Raw genomic sequence first — 17,525 nt, forward strand, 5'->3', positions numbered from 1 at the left:
GGTTCGTTGGAGGCTCGAGTCCCCCCCGCCTTGGGATTCAAAACCAAATTAATTTAACCCGAGAAATAGCTGGAGTGCAGTGGAAGGTATTGAACAGTCACTGGTTTCTCTGGGCGCCGATAAGGGTCGTCTTGGTGTCCAGTGTCGCGCAGACCGAGGAGGAACGCGGGACAGAGCCGTGTGTCACCACGGGAGAAGCAGGCAGGACAGAAGAGAGCGCTAGGATATGTGGCACGGGGGAAGAGGTGTCCTTCCTCCCTCGGGGTTGTGAGAAGTGCTAACGCCAGGGCAGAGCGGAGGGGGAACAGGGCTTGTGGTCCGTTAACTTTAACTGCCTTTGATGTGTAGGAAGTCCATGTGCCTGTGAGCGTGTACGCTGTGGTGCGAGATGACCTGTCGGGGTTAGGACGATGAGCTGCGGTGTGCACTGTGGTTTCCTCATGCACGTTTATTGCAATAAACCATGCTGAGGAAACGCTGTAGTATCGTGAAGCAAGAGATACGGGACAGCTGATCGCGAGGAGGAGCCTGCTTTATTTTCTGTTTTCCTTTACCGGTTATCATAATTTACAAGGTGGAAAAGTGAGAAGCCAACCCTGCTTTCTGGCACGCAGAAATACGGTGAAGATGCCTCCAAGTGTCAGAGACAGGGCTTTGTCCTCAGAAGTGCCTTTTTGCTTGTGGGCTCCAGTCAGTCACTGAAGGCAAGGGCTCAGTAACCTGTGGTTGTTAGGTGTCAGCAAGGAAGGCAGGATCTTCGCCATGGGGTACAACAAAAGCTGGATCTCGAGGAATGAAAGCGAGCATCCTCCGTACCAGGCTGTCACCAGAGCCCTGGAGATGAGGAACGCCTCGGCCGGGCAGATGGTGTGGCAGGGTGGGAACGGCAGCCAGGCTGGGGCCGCGGAGAGCGAGGAACACAGTGAGGAACAGACCTACAGGCATTTCACCACCACGGTGCAAATCGTCATCTTTGTAGGCTCTTTGCTGGGTGAGTGTTGCGGGAGTTTTTTGTTGATGTGGTTTATTTACCCTTACAGCCAGGGACTGCAGACCAAATGGTAACCAGCATAACTTGCTGCTGTGGTGACCCTTCTTTCTGCATTTTAGGTCCTCAGGTGTATGATTTCATGTTCCTTTTGGGTTTGTGATGTGTAAAAGCTATTACTATAAAATTCTATTAATCGCAGCAGAAAATGTTACACTGTATGTATGTATTACTTTGTAAACTTTTCTGTCACAATTTAAATGGGCAAAAATTAAATGCATTGATTACACCTTTAGTTTCAACTGTAGTGGGATCTGTTCTCTTTACCATAGAAAGGGTGTGGAGTGTTTTAAACAAGTTTTACTCGATTTCTGTTTCACAATGCAGAAATTCTGTGTTTGCGTATAAAAATGTATAACCTTGTGCAATCTTGCTTACTTGTTATCCTTAAAGTAGGAATCATACACTGTAGATGTGTGGTAGTAAACTAGTAATATGTTGCCATACAATTTTACAGACGTGTGTACATTTGCTTTCTAGATGCATATAGCATGTTATTTTGTTAGGAATACATGTGCATTGCTTACAAAAGGCAAAATAAATATGCCTTATGTTGAGTCAAGTTAGCACTGTTAGGGAGATCAGTAAGCTGGGTTTCAGTAAAATGCTGCTACTAACTAAATCATTTAAAGCTGGTAACTGGAAATTATGAGGCTTTTCACACAAGGCTTGGCAGAGAAAGTCTTGAGCTCTCTAGGAAAGTTCAGTAGGATTTTGCTAATGGTCACTGTCTCTTACTATCAAAGATTTTTGGTTTTCCTGATCTTGAGTAATGCTAAAATCCATTTCTGTGGCCATGGTAATTAATTCTAATATTGATTTCTTCTTGGCAATATTTAGCATCACTTAAATAATTTCTTATAAGATGGTAAGCATAGTCTTGGAACAGCATTGGCCTCAGTCAGCGGTATGCTTACTGCTTGTTACTGTAAATTACAGTCTTTTGGCCTCAATTATTCCTCTGCCCAGTGCGGGTAATCCTCTTTGTTCTTGCCTTTTTTCTATTTAGCACATAGATAGCATGGGAAAAGAGCTCTCTTTCAGTGTGTTTGATGGTGCCTGGCACAAAATGATAGCCAGCAGATAGTGTCCTAAAAACCAAGAACATCAGATGAGAAAAGTCAGAATTCATTCATATTCTTCATCCTTTGGGGTTTTAGTCGTAAGAACATACATGTGGTTTATGTGTCCAGACTTACTTTCATGAGCATGGATCTTCCAATTTTATTTGAAGAAAAAAACAGACACTGTCATGTAATCATACCTTCAGCAGCTAGGAGTTCTTAAAAACCAACCAACCAATCAATAAATACCATAGCTATAGATTTGCCAAGGTTACTGTAAGTCATGGTTTGGCAGTCCTGCAGTTTGCTTTCGAGAGGTAGGCTCTCTGAAAAGAGCTGGACCTAAGGGGTTTATATGCAGGTTGGATGGCTGGGAGGCTGATGAATCTTCCAGATCAGTAACTTCCCCAGCCCTATGAAAGAGCAAAACAGGAGAGGAAGTGATGTATTTTTAAAATATGAAAATGCAGTAGTCCAATGACAAAGGTTAGCAGCAAGCATTGAGAGTTTACAGAGATGGAAAACAGTTTTAAGTTTTTTTTTTTTTAAAGTGCCTTGTTTTCTGGTCTCCCTGCTGCCCCAAAACACTATTTTGAGAATATTTATGAGACGCGCTATCGTAACACCTTAAAACTTGAGAATCTTTAAACGTGTCTTCCCATATCATCCCTATTTTCTATTCACTGAATGGAAACAAAGCCACAAAGAAGCTAAAGCTTTGGATTTCCAGAAGGTCTCAGGGTTTCTGTGCCTGCATGCTCAACTCTCATATGTGCCAGAAGTTTTGCTTGTGCGTGTGCTGCACACTATCTCCTGCACCAGCAGGGGAGAACAACTTGATATTTATCTGATGCTTACAGTTGTACAAGCCATTAATTAAGTTTACCTCTTCGTTTGTTCTCTGCCATGATCCTTAGAGCGTGGGTGATGTCCAGCTCTTTTCTCCATCAGGTGAGCCCCTCAGTTGAGCTGCAAGTCTCAAGTTCCCCTTTGCAGAGGGGAAACCCTTCAAGGGGAATTAGGAATCTCCTTCCCGCTAAACCATGAGGTGGATTTGAATCCTTTCTGGTTTGTGTGGATGCGCAACTTGTACATTCCCACAACGTCAGTGTGTGCCCAGGCCACTTTGCTATTGGATAAAACAGCACTACTCTTTTAAAAGAAAGAAATTATTTCTGCTTCTAGCTTGAAAGGGAACAGACGTGGATGTCTAAGTCTTGATAATGGACACTGGGATGTAAGCAGCAGTCTACAGTGCAAAGAGGACCACGTCCTACAAGAGGGAAGAATCACAGTCAGTGTTGTGAATTTAATTTGGGTTCCTGCTGTGCAGAAGGATGTGATAGTTGTGAGAGAGATGTACATTATGCTGTGGTTATTTACTTCGCTATACATTGAAAGCACATCTTCAATTTATTTTAGGTAGCAATAACAATGATACTAGATTCTAGAATTTCTATTTGCCTATAAAAAGGATTATGTAGTTGTCACAAGCTTGCCAAAGCTTGAACCTGGATGTGACATGTATGTCAGAGGACCTAACTGGTAGAACCAACCAGAAGTAGCTGACTTCGAGTCAGTTTGCAGAAACTTCCTACTGTTGCTCTTCCACTGTTTGTGTTGAATTTCTCACTTAGCAGACTAGCTATGATTTTAATATTCAAGGACTGAGGAATAAGAAGGGGAAATCTGCATCTCTGTGCTTTCAACCCACTATGCACTCCCTTGCAATGTAGCCTGCAATGAGGTTTCTGCACAAGACAGGAGGCATTGGAGGGAGGAATTTGGTCAATTTAGTTATCCTGATCAGCAGCTTGATTTGCCTCTACAAAGGAAAGATTCACAGCATATTCAAGACTTGCAAGCCATTTCTGTCTGTGATGCTTAGCTGGGTGCATGAAATGGGGAGTACATCTGGGGAGCTTTAAATGCTTCACACATGTTGGTGGACCTTACTTACCAAATGCACAAGGTGAGGTACCAGGTATGCGTGAGACTAGAAGGCCTTGTTAACACTGTTTTTCTCTGTATTTTTTCTGGTTCTCCTCCCCGTCCGACCAGGGGACTGGGGAGTGAGCGAGTATTTACTTGCCAACTGGAGTGAAACCATGACACTAGTAATGTCATTTTCTAGCCTGTAAACTGTTAACTCAGGACTAGAATGAAACAAATGCTTGCCACTGGTTTTTCTCATTCTGTTGTTTGAACTGTGCTTGGGAACGTGGAACATGTTACAGAAAAAAATACAAGTGTGCTGAGCTTCTGCAGAAAAGCAAGGAAAAGACCTATGCCTCTCATTACCACTTCCCTTTTCTGATCCACACATATACTTCATAATCCTTGCAATCAAGAGAGTAGATGCCTCAGGAATTCTGGAATGGCAAGTGCATAGAGATGTGTTTCTGGTGTGGGGTCAGGTGAGCTGCACTCAGTCTGCTTAGGCCATAGCTGTGCAGGTACAGCGTGATTACAGCTGTTGCTTCTAAGAAAAATTACTGTAGGAGAGTAGAAGACAAAGTAATTATGCTGCTTCTCTCATGGATAACTATTTTTTGGATTCCTCAATTGTGCCTAATTGGCTTAGCAAAAGGAAAGCCATTGTGCTGAATTTCTGTGTGTAAGACAGCAACTTTCATTACCTTAAATATGAGGGAAAGTGAAAGGCACTAAAGGGAGGAACTAGCTGATTTAACTTGCCACTGGAATGATGCAGACAGGAGCAGTGTGATATGAGAAGCAACACATGCTGTCAGTGCTGGTTGATTTAATCCTGACTGGTAAAACACGTCAAGAAATTCGAGCTTGTCATGTCCTGACTTGTTTTGAAAGGATGTGGAAGTCATCAATGGAAGAGGTTTGCTTTGAGATTGGTTACTTCATTTCCACTAATTCTGCACAGATCAATGTGCTCTGCGGTTCCCTGTATATTCTGCCTGACTTAGATCATTTTTTTACTGCCTTGTAAGAACTGTGGGAACTGTTTTGCGTTGTCTGACTTGCATTTCAGGCTAGTTCCCTCCACCTGCCATCAAATGGATGTGGCTAAGACGACAAAGTCAGGATTACTTGTGGAATTGAGAGATAATTTGCTGTCACGGTAATACTGGCTAGGGTCCTTAGCTGGCACATTCAAATGGCTCATATCAAAGGGTTAGTATTGTTCATGTGAAGCTGATAAAAGGAAGGATAAAATAAAATTGAGGTTTAGAACTTCAGCCTTGTCAAACTACTGAAGTTTTGAAGATGGAGACCATATTCTCCATCCTCATGTGTTTTTGTTTGGTTTTGTGGGTTCTTTTGGCATGTTACCCTATCTGTCTTTCTTTGGGTTCTCATTTCAGGGTCCATTCACTTCACAAGGTTGTTGTGCCACCTATTGTCATACTAGTAGTGCCATCAATGATACAAATCGATGTCAAAAGCACAGTTTCTCATGCAGTTTCTAAAGTTGCTCCTCTGTGAGCAAGAGTAAAGTTCTGCTTGGGATTTTTTTTTTTTAATTAAAATTTAAGAAAAATGATGAAAATTGATGATTGTGTGGGGATTTATTTGGAAGAGGACTGACAAGTACCACTGGAAAAATTCGTAGTGTTCCCATGTGCATGGGTAGTCGGTTCTTCTTGCTGGAGAACAGTTAAGCTGCAGCTTTTTGTATGATTTATTGTGATCATAATGGTCAGCATGTCCCAGAGCAATGCAGGCCACTGATGGTTGTTCTTACAGGGCAAGTATAGAAACTGGAAAGTTCAGGAGACTTTCAAGGGGAGATGAGTTTTTGTTGCCTCTATCGTGGTGAAGAGAAGGTTAAGATGTGACTGAGCTAAATGGGCCATGAAAATGAGACTCTGCTGGCTGCTCCCGTAGTGACTAACAGACTAGAAGCTACATTTGGCTGTGCAGATATATTTGCATTGGCTTTACAGATAAAAGAACCCTAAGGTAAAGAAATTTCAACTATTTGAGAAGCATGCTGTGCAACAATTATGTTGTATTACCTTAGAAAAGTGTTTCTTGGTTTTTGTTTTGCATTCTCCCCCTTCTGAGTGAGACCTGTGTGAACTGCGTGCATTCTAGCTTTTGACTAGTTTGATCTTTCATCATGAAGACCATTATGTGAGATGGAGGTAATGCAGCGATCCCACTCTTCCATTTTTTGGGGAGCATCTCGGGCTGTTTGGGCCTCTTATACACAAAGCATACTGTGAGGATTAACTGCAGCACGAGCATGGTAGGACTTCATCTAGCACTGCAATACGTTTCAGTAACGCACAGCAGCCAAGGTTGCAAAGGGGGATCACCAATGCTGTTGGTGTTACTCGTTATAAATAGAGGCTTCAGATCTTTGAGCTTGAGGTGAAAGGTGTAGAGAAACATTTATAGGTGGATTTAAGGACTTAAATTTGTAACCTGAAATGTATAGTATTTTTTTAATTCAGATCATTTCTTCCCTCCACCCCCTCCTTCAGCATGGGGGGAAAAAAACCCCCTAAAAGCTAGCAAAAAAGCTCCAGTATATTCTTGGCTGCTATTCAAAAATGAATAAACAGTTTATGAAAATAGAGTATTTGAACATGGTAACTGTGAAAAATACTAGCTCAGAAAAATATGGAGTTACTGCTTTTACTCTTGTGGCTGTCACAAGTTTGAAAAAGGGTTTGTGTGGACAATGACAACTAGCTGACAACTGATGAATGGCAAATCAAAGATGCTTTTTTTTTTAATTTAGTGAAGCTTGGAATCACATAATGTTCCTTTTCAAATTGAGTAAATTTTTAATAGCTTCCTTTTTATCGAAAAAGATTCTTGATCAGATTTGCAGTGAATACAGGGATACAGCAATATTGCTCTACAGGGGGTATTTTTCTCTTGCCATTAGAGATAATCAATCTTCAGAGACTAATTATTAATTTAGCAGAGCAACCGAACCCTTTGACAGAAGGAAGAGGGAACATTCTGAGCTTTGGCAGGGAGAGGTCGCTGGAGGTGGCTGCAGCTGCTTTCAATGGAGTGTAGGTAGTGGGAGGGGATCTTGGAAATGAAGAGGACCTCCAAAGAGCACTTGTAGCCAGCATGTGCAGTCAGTTTAGCTTGAAAGGGAGATAAAATTGATGGGCAAAATCCAATGGACAATAGCATGCTCTATTGTCCTCAGGAAAAGGAAGACCAGGAATAACAGTTTTGAGAGAGGTCAGAGTATAGGTTCTGTCACTCTTAACATGGATTTTTCATTTATTTACGTACCATTAACTACAGTTAAATGGGAAGCTTATGAGTTGTGCTTTTATTGACTGTAGCATGGGTGTAACTGAATGTTCATGTCATATTAGTTTTAAGCGAGATTATACCCCACTGTCATGGTTTGTAGTTTCTATTCTTTTCATATTTCCTAGGTCTGAGAGTCCACATGTGCTCCTGAGGTTATTGAGTCTGTTAACAATTTTCATGTTAGCCATGTAGATAAAGTGGCATGAATTTTTTCTTTAAAGAAAAATGCATTCTTTTCAGACATTTAGGAAAAAACCCATACAGAATGCAATGAAAATGAAAATTATAATGAGAAATGTCTCAGTGCCAGCGTCTACTCCCCAGACTGAATATGCATCTTGCAGTTAGTAAAAAAAAATGCATAGAAAGTATCCCAAATAATCCCATATCAAGTAAACTTTCCCAGACATTGTAGATTAGTGCCTTAATTGGGGCTCGGGGAATGAAGCTCTTTGTTACTCGCTCTTTTGTCGTCTCAAATCTGTCTTGTATAAAAAGAAATTTTACTGGAAACTCTGAGGATGCTCTGATGCAGTCTGAACTCTGTTCTAGTGGTTACAGCACTTTTTTGGAAGCTGTGGGTTAGATTGGTTGCTTTCTGGTTTCACCACACTGATGATACAAAAGCGAGGTGTCCTTTGAAAGAAAACTGTGCTCTGAAACAGATACTAGATTTCCAAGTCAACCCCTGCTGCCTTCCCAGTGTCCTGCAGGACAAGAAGAGGCAAGGCTTCAGTCTTTCCTCTTTTCCTGAAGATTTCCTGTGAGCTGTTTGTCTCCAGCCTCTCCCTGTCCTTGCACTTGATTCTTGTTTTTCTTCTGTCATCGGTGCACAGAGATGTAAAATGGAATTGTTAAAGCACTTAATTGCTAAAGGAATAGATCCCTTCTGGGATACAATTCTAAAGTAACTGGCAGTCTAGGTAACATGTTTGTAAGGAATAAATATTTGTATCTTGGGATAGCTACCAGTGAAATTCACCACAGGCATCTTCTATAAAGAACAGAGCAGGGAATCGTGCAGTAAAAAATACTGCAGGTACGTGATTAAAGGCTGAGCCGAGAGAATTTCTAAAGATCAAGGGGCATGTCTGCAACCACTCTAGCAAAAATCTGCAGTCCTGTTCCACAGGTGTGGGGATGGGGAGGATAATGTTTTGTTTCTACTGGTGGTCACTTAGGAAAAATTGAATTGTTTTAAATGAAGTCTTCTAAACCAGGCACTTTGCATAGATTAACTTTGTTGCTGATTAGCTGGAATAGTTAAAGTTTGGCAAAGCAAAATGTGACTGAAAATCAACTCTAATAAGCATCAGGTGAATGTAATGATACGAGTGGTAATATTTGCATGTACTAATAATTGCCTAATAAGAACATATTACAGTATTATAACATTATGGTAGTAATTTTCCCCTACATTTTTGTATGGGTGATTCCAAGCCTCAGGAATAATGGACACTGCAGCAGTAAGCCCAGTTCAGGTTGCATCCTTGACTAAGTCTGTTTGGTATAAGTATTATGCTTTTGCTGTTCATGTGTTTTCAGGTGAACTGCTACGCAGTTCTCTTTGGAAGAACAATTGGGTCTGGGGAGTGGGTGAAGAAGAGGGGTGCAAGAGCCTCTGTGGTCCCCGTTGCTATGGAGACTCCTCCTCTTCCTATGCATCAGCAGAGGCACCTTGTCTGGCTTTGGCTGAGGGGCTGCTCAGATACCACCACCGTGGTGTAGAAGAGAGGCACTGGGAAAAAAGCAATTCACCAAGTCTGGAAATGTGCAAGATGCAGTGATTTATGCCTGAAAGTGCCTGGTACTTCAGGGATACTGTGTGCTAGAGCCTTCGTCAGACATGTGCTGGGGGGTTAGCTGATGTCTTTAAACATTGTGTGTATTGAGGATGTTAAACTGATCCCTGTTTAGGGTGAAATTGATTGATAGCCATCGTTTTGCTGTGTGTAGTCCCCATGTGAACACTTCAATGGCAGCTATGAACTAGAGCTGTTCAACTAAGTGACTGTATGTTATATTTTGCTTTTCACTGTGAGTTACATTTGCCCAAATTCCAGATGGTGTATATATCACTGTTTTGAACTTCAGTGAAAGTTTAGATAAGTCAAGATTTTGAATTGGGTATTATGGGCAGTAAGTTAGTATTTTGGGCATGAATGAACCCAAGAACTTAGAATTTTAAATGCATGTTAGTTCTGCTGCAGATCTCATTTATTGGCTTGCTATTAAGCAGGCATCATGAGCACTTAAATGAGGATTTTATTCTTTTCTGTTTAATAATTAATTCGTGTGGTGTTGGAAAAAGTAAGTTTGCCACTTACAGGGAACATTTTTCAAGATCTAGGAAATTGTGTACTTTATCACTCATCCCCTAAAAGATGCTGGTAAGTGTTTAGGTGCTGCTGAATCCTGTAGGCTAATAGGGGTGAGCCTGCTGTAGCTCCATGTCCTCATGTCCAACCGCTGCAAGGCTAAGCACACATTCCCAAGAGGCACACATGCACGTTTGTGTGCAATACACATATATAAACATATATGCATGAGCAGCCACACAGACTGACACAGAAAGTAAGTCCAGCACTCATGCAAACACAGAAAGTGCCAATGGCCTCATCCTCTTCCTCTTTCTGGCTGCTCAGGATGAAAGCCCATTAGTATGAAATACTTAAGTGTGTATATATATATATATATATACACACACACACACACATATATATATATAAGCAATATGGATCCCTGTGTAGCAGCTATTCTTAGCCATCCAGTCTACCCAGAATTTGGCCTAGAATCCGTCTTCCAGTTGCCTCACACACAGACACACAAGTGTAGATGGGTCTCTCCAGTGGCTGGCCCAGAACTATGACCTTACCAGTAGCTGACCTCTAAGTCCCAAGGTGTCTTCAGTAGCTGGCTTGGATCTTCTGGCCCTCCACTGACTAACTTACAGACCACTCTTGTCCCTCTGGTTATCTGGCCCAGACTTATGGCCACGTCATAACTTGTCCCCTAAGCATCGTATCTTACTTGCTGGCTAGTCTGGCTTGATTTTTCAATTGTGATTGCACACTGACACACACACTCACACAAATACACACTCTGTCTCTTCTGTTGTTGCCACCCTGATGTGTGGGCCCTGATGTCCCATGATCTGACTCCAGTTACTGTGCTTGGACCTCCACACGCACACAGACCCATGGAGTAGAGAGCCTCTCACCCATGAGAAGGGTTGGAAATGGAGTTTAATGAGAAGATGGAATAGATTGTACTGATCAGGTGCAGGGCATGGCCAGAGAAAAGAACTGACCAAATGCCAGTTTATAGATGGCTTTTATCCCCTTCTCCATCTAGTCCCCCATATTATCCCTCACCAGACCACCTGGAATTCTCCCTTTACCCATCTTTTCCTCCCTACCGTAAACATCCCATGGTAAGTTTTGTACAATCCCCAAATGCTTATCCCCTGTGTCCCACAATGACTCCCATACACCTGGGCTAAACCCTCAGGCTGAAAGAAGACCTGGAGAGCCTCTCCCACTGACTCACAGATGGGGCTGGCCCTGGCACGTGGGGTGGAGGCTCCCCTGTGACAACCAGAGGAGGGTTTGGGCAGGGGCTCTGTTCTCTGAGTAGGTTATTGGGGTTCCCACACCTGCTCTTGTGTCTCTCTGTTCCTTTGTCTTCACAAAGGCAAGCCTGTAAGCACATTTCCTAATATAAGCTACAAAGTGCACTTTTAGGTAATTTGGGTATGATGGTGCTCTGAGATTATACAGTATATTGTATATGTACTAGTGGGAATATCAGTGTGAAGTGATTTGCAGAGGAAAAACAAAAGTAGATTTTGCATGCATCCTGTAAATATTTAGGAAAAATTCCCAAATGCTCAAAATAATGTTTTGTTTTCCTGCTGTACATCTTTTGGTCCCTGCCCTGTATTCCACCAGCCCATCACAGAATCTGTAAATGACTCTGCATTCTTGGGTGTCCAGTATAGCTGGTCACTGGGGCAACAGCTGAACTGGAAGTCCAAAGACTTGAGACTCCTCTGTATTATGTTTCCTGTACTTCCTGTATCTGTATCTAACAAGGAAGGAGTTCTTAAAATGTTCAGTGTTCTGAGAGTGGGTTAGGTACTGCTAGAAAGTTTGCAAATGGCAGAAACACCAGTGAAGAATTATTGTATTGTATTCCTCTTCATTTCACTGTTGATTAAATGCTCTTCCTGTAGGAAGTACAGCCTCTTGCTCTCTAAAGAGTACTGTTACATGTAAACTTTTCTTATTTTTAGCATCTTTAAATTAGATTTAGCAGCTGGAAGCAGGGACAAGAACTGGTGCCTCGTAGTCAGCCAGCTTCCATAGAAACATTGCAATAAGGAGACTATCCTGGATTGGAAGGCTAGCTGGACAAGAGATTGCACAATATTTCATGATAAGGCATTAGATCAGCCAGACAATGCAAATGGCAATTACGTTAGTAGCAAAAGCAGTAGTGAAGCTGAAATGGTGACGGCAGGGAGAGCTCTAATTGTCTTATTCTCTACTCATGATCTTTTGCTGTTAGGGTTTACTGGAAGATTGATGTGGACTGCTGCTTTTTTATATGCTGTATTAGTTACAATATTCAACACTGTAATTTACATTCTTCTCAATCATGAATAGGCTGGCTTACTTCCTGACAAATGTAGTCCTTCCTTCCATTCTGTCAGTTCTCTTTGGGGAAAACAGCCTGTAATTTTTGGGGAGACAGAGACTTGGTTTTTAGTCTGCTTTTTTTCTACCACCTTTGATGACTTTGTCTGTCAAAGCAATTCCATGCAAGAACTCAACAATTTATTCCAGAAGACTGATAAAATATGAAGTGATCTTGCTTCTTGTGTAACCTCTTTTATCTTTCTCTACATACCTTTTGTCACTTGGCTTCTGTTCAGAATCCAGCAGGCCTTACTTTTGTTGTGTATCTGTATTTCTTATAGCATAACTGGATCATTTCTCTGATGCTGTAGAACAGCCAACGAAGTCACTACAAGGGGTTAAAATACATTTTCTACTGCTGTTGCCTGAATTAATTGGAAAATACGGAAAATACTGCACTAGGGTGGTTTTTGTTGTTTTCATTTAATGTCTGTAGTTTTAATGAGTTTTATTGTATTAAGCTGTTTATTTCTCTTAGCCTTTTCAGAGGAGCATTAGCTACAACCCCGTTGGGACTGTGTCAGTCCGAATCGGATGCTCCTTTGTGCTTTTTTGGCTTTCCCCAACTTCTACTTTAAATGTTTTCCTGCAGTTTTCAGCCTGACTCCTGTTTGGTAAAGGTACAGCCAGCCTGTCCTTTTACAGGTCTGTCTTGTCCCAAAAGGTGCCCCATTTCTCAGCATCACCATTTCATTCATGCATTGAGACTCCAGATCTCTGTCTCCCCTTAGCATGTAGAACTCTTACTAAGTCTCTTAATGACAGTGGTTATGAAGGTCCTGGGCTTCAGTGTCTTGGTTGATAACCTGAACTGAGCTTCCAGAACATGCCTCTGACACTTCCCTGTGTTACTGATACAGACAGACCACTGACCCTGTTTTTCCTTGTGAGCTACCAGGAGGTCCCAGGAGGTCCACTCCCTTTTGCACCTCACAGGCAAGTTACCGTGCAGTCCTTCGTCTCCAGTATCTCAAAGCTGGCTAGCTCTGTGCCTAGTAAAGCAACCTGCTGCTGCTTCCTGTAGTCTGAGTCCTTCCTACTCAGATGTATTCAATATATGAGCCCACTCTTGCCCAGATGAATACTGTGCTTCCCTGAGACTCATGTCCCAAGCACGAGCTGCTGTGGTGGAGCTGAGGCTATGCAGCAGTGTTGCTGTAGGCCTAACCTGGGACCTTTTCATTTCTTTTTACTGTTCCAGTTCAGCCATTCCCCTCTGAGGAGCATGAGGGCCCAGAACTCCTTGTGCTTTTCACATACACACATACACAAAAAACCTGCTCCTGGATCACATGTGCTGCATTCCAGCCAGTAAGCAGTATCCGTTCCTGGACTTTGACTGGCACATTGAGCTTAACATGTTAGTCTTTTAAAAGCTTTACCAGTTTAGCTTGTCTTTTGCTTTAGTGAATTAAGATGACTGTCCTCCTACTGTACTGTACCCTTCGTAAAATGCTTATCAATGAAGCAAGATGTAGTCTATATGAGAGAAACTGAGTAAGAGCATGAATGTGTGAGTGAGCATGTGTGGAGAAGCAAGCTCATCTGTACCTTTGCCAGTGAAGGCTCCTAGCTCACTCCTCCATCGTGGCTCCCCTGTTCATCATGCTTCTCTGGTTATTTAGCCTGTGGCCTGTTTTCACCTCTACTCCAGATATGCTCAGCCTCCTTGTCAGGATCAAGGGACCACCTTGTAGACCTCTTTGCATGCCACCCTCTTGCATCTTCCACAGCAGTTGGCTGGCAAACACTCATAGTAGCCTCAGCAAACTCCCACTTACCCAAAGCATGTGGCCAAAGCACCAAAGGAAGGGGGCCAGCCCTAAACTCAGTGCCTTTTACTGTTCCTGTCTTTCCTTGGCAGAACAGCTGTGCCACCTGCCCTTTTTGATTGCTCTTTTTTTTTTGCTACATGTATTCACACCACAGAGAGGTAAACATTCATCTTATTTTGTTTGGAGTGCACAAATACCCTGTGATGGCTGCATGTAACATCTGTCTGGTTTTTTGCAGATATACCATGTCTCCATCTTGTGTAGGTTAAGTCTAGGAGGCTACACATATGTATGCAGTAACACTGTGTGTATGACTAGTAGTCATCAGGAAATTATAATGGAATGTTGCCACATATACTGTTCTTTAACACATCAGTATTTTTTGAGCACGCTTTGAAAGACACAGTTCTTATTTTACCTGCTCCACCCAAACACTGATGCATTAACAGAAAAAGGGAACATTGCAAGGAACATCATGTACAGGTCAGCAGAATTACTATAATACTGAAAGAAAAAGCTGCAGAACTCAATAGTGTATTACAGAAGTGCTTTTTATTACACTTACAAAAATTTTCATCTGTTATCCTTATTTTCATCCAGTACAGTTTTCTAGTGTTCATGCTAGATTTGGCTAAGTTCAGTGCTCTATGTCTGCAATTTAATTGGGGGGTGGAGGGGAAAGCAATTGCCACCGCGCAATATTTTCTGATTTTAACAAGCCTCTGTAATAGGACAGCAAAGACAATTCTCTTCAGTTTTTAAAACACAGTCACCAGAAAAAAAGAATCTGGTTAAAGGAGATACTTAAACACCTGTGCAGTTGGCAAAGACTGACACTGCATGATATGGTACCAGCCTCTAGAGACTTATTTTGATTATTTTAAGCATTTAAGAAAATAAAATTGCACTTCAGGTACCAAAGGACCTGAAAACTGCTTTGGATTCTGTTTCTTTAGTCATTTCTTAGAGTATAATGTCGATAGATCCAAACAAGGCGCCGTCTCAAAATACCTTATGTTTTCTGGGGCTAATCCAATGGACAGAAATGGTTGCTTTGTGACCAAAAATGCAGGTTACATGGTCAAAGGTGTTACTATTGATAGGGTCTAAAGCAAATTATATGTGGAAATGTCTAGGAAGGGCAAATAGGGCTCTAGAGCCTTTGGTATCTGTATGCACTGCTAGTGAGTGGTTTGTCTTCATTTAATATGACAGAGAGAGCTAGCAAAGCTGGTAGCTGTTTGCATAGTAGTCTGATAATAATGTTACAGTATCTCACCATCATTGATGAAGTGTTGCTAACAGTCTGCCAATACATTCGACTGTTTTCAGAGAGCAGGTAACTTTGCAGTCCTGAGAATCTGAAAGAGAATTTCTTTGATTTTTGTTTGGAGGGGTGGAGGGTTCAGGTCTGTTTCTAAGTGAATTAGTGTGAGTTGGGCTGCTTACAGCCTGTCTGCAAGGTTTCTCTGTGGACTAGGGGACAGGCAGGCTTGGACCAGCTTCAGTCATGCAATCTTCGTATATTGCATGGTCGTATCCATCCAGTAATACTAGTCTGGAAGAATGAGACCACTCCTTTTTTAAATTGTTGAAAACTGACTCTGCTGGCTTTCTGTGCTATATATCCAGCTAAGACTGGTGTGGCAGCTTGGAGTGAGATGGCTGTCTTATGTTGCTGCAGGGTAGAAAGAAGACCTAAGCAGTAAGAACAGCATGAATGTGAACTGGTTCTACAGGTATCACATTGCAAGTCAAGGGCTCTCTGCAGTCTGTGTTGGAGCCTCAAGTGGTAAAACTGCTCTTGCATTTCCATATACGTTCAGTTGCTAGCATCAAGTACAACGTGATTAATATAAGGCAGCAGCAGCTCTTTAATAAAAGTATTTTTTTGTTTAATTGTTTGCTTTTGAGGAATAGAGTTTCTCAAATATCTTTGTTTTAGACATGGACTTGATGTGCTTGGCTTTACCACTGACTTATCCAAGCATGCTAAAGAAAAAACCTACTTTTGCTGTGCAACAAATGTCATCTGTTTAGTCATCTTTTAAAGATTTTTTTTTTTGGGAGAGATAGCAAATTATCCCAACAGGCCAGCCTTCCTGCGTTATTTCAGATTTGGTTTGTGTGGTTTTGGTTTGTGTTTTTTGTTTGTTTGGTTTTGGTTTGTGTTTTTTGTTTGTTTGGTTTTGGTTTGTGTTTTTTGTTTGTTTGGTTTGGTTTTTTGTGTTTGGTTGGTTTGTGGGGTTTTTTTGGTGTTTGTTTTTTACAGTATCCATCTTTGTACACATTTTTGCGTTGCTAAGTAATGGTTGTAATTATTTACCTAATACATTATCTCTCGTGTCTAAGAGCAAAGCTTTTATCTGTTGTCTTATTCAGGCAATATACTAGCTAATTTATACATTATCGTTTGTAAGCTGTGTTTACACACAAACTTCCATTCATTTACATAAACTTGTTTTAAATGATCACTCTTATTCAGTGTCAGGACCTCTATTCAGATTAAAATTACATTAATGTTCAAATGGTCTTTTGCACCTGGTAGTGGAGCACCATCCATCCTGTGCCAGCATTACAGCTGAATTGATCTGCCACACCTTGGGGATAAGCATATTGGCATAGTGTTCTCAGGATGCCAGGCCATATTAAGTGACAGGTGCTTTAGCCATTTAATTTAATCTGATACCACAGTCGCCTCCCACACGAAGACAGGCTGAGAAAGTTGGGGCTGAAAGTTGTTCAGCCTGGAGAAGGCTGCATGGAGATCTCATAGCAGCTTCCAATATCTGATGGGGGCCTACAAGGATGCTGGAAAGAGACTCTTCATCAGGGACTGTACAATGACTGTACAATGACTGACAGGACAATGGGTAACAGGTTCAAACAGGGGAAGTTCAGGTTAGATATAAGGAAGAAGTTCTTTACAGATGATCTTAAGGTCTTTTCCAACTCAAACCATTTTATGATTCTACGATTCTATACAGGCTCTGATAACTTTTGTCATTAAACTTGTTTAACACATACAAGTGATTGTCACCAACGAGAAAAAAAAATCTCCCCTTCTTTCCTTTGCCTTCTCCAACCCCTTATTTTGTAACCTTTATTTTAGCACTGGGGGAAGAACAAGAGTTGGTGATAATCGCTGCAGGCAGTGCTGAGTGTCTTGTGTGTGGGAAACCGAACATTTGAGTGGGTCCTGATTAAAAGTACTATTCTTACTAGGGAAAAGCATAGCGAAAGTCATCATCAGTCTTGTCATCTTCACCATCGCCACCTGCTGCACTGACAGGCGTTTTTCTTGAAACTCCATTACTTCCTTCCCTGTCACCATGGGGGAGAATTTTTCCTATTTCCCTTCTCTCTCACTTCTGTTTTTAAGGTTTTTTTGTTTATTTGTTTGTTTTGTTGTTGTGGTGGTTTGGTTGGGTTTTTTTAATGTCTGATTTCTTGTGCCGTCAGCTGTGGACCCCATGAATACATTTTTGTGCATTTTGGCCAGTGTCAACGTCCTTTGGGCAATGAATGGAAAGTGCTCAGGCACTGCAAAGTTTCTGAACCTATTTCTGGTCTCATTCTAGACAATGGCCAGGCTCAGACTAGTCAAGACTGTAACTTTGCTTTCTGCCTAACGATTTACTTCGTGTCTGTAATGCCTCTAGCATTTATATTA

General features: G+C 41.7%; 1 protein-coding gene across 1 annotated transcript in view; it reads left to right on the plus strand.

Moving 5' to 3' along the window:
• Window positions 1-762: 762 nt before the first annotated feature.
• GPR176 (G protein-coupled receptor 176) overlaps window positions 763-17,525 on the plus strand; it is a 38,274-nt gene continuing 21,511 nt past the window's right edge. Inside the window, exon 1 of the mRNA XM_010024472.1 lies at window positions 763-991. Coding sequence (XP_010022774.1) covers window positions 763-991 — 229 coding nt within the window. The remainder of the gene's footprint in view (window positions 992-17,525) is intronic.

This window comes from Nestor notabilis, unplaced genomic scaffold, assembly GCF_000696875.1.
Source record: "Nestor notabilis isolate BGI_N333 unplaced genomic scaffold, ASM69687v1 scaffold15131, whole genome shotgun sequence".
Taxonomy (NCBI): Eukaryota; Metazoa; Chordata; class Aves; order Psittaciformes; family Psittacidae; genus Nestor; species Nestor notabilis.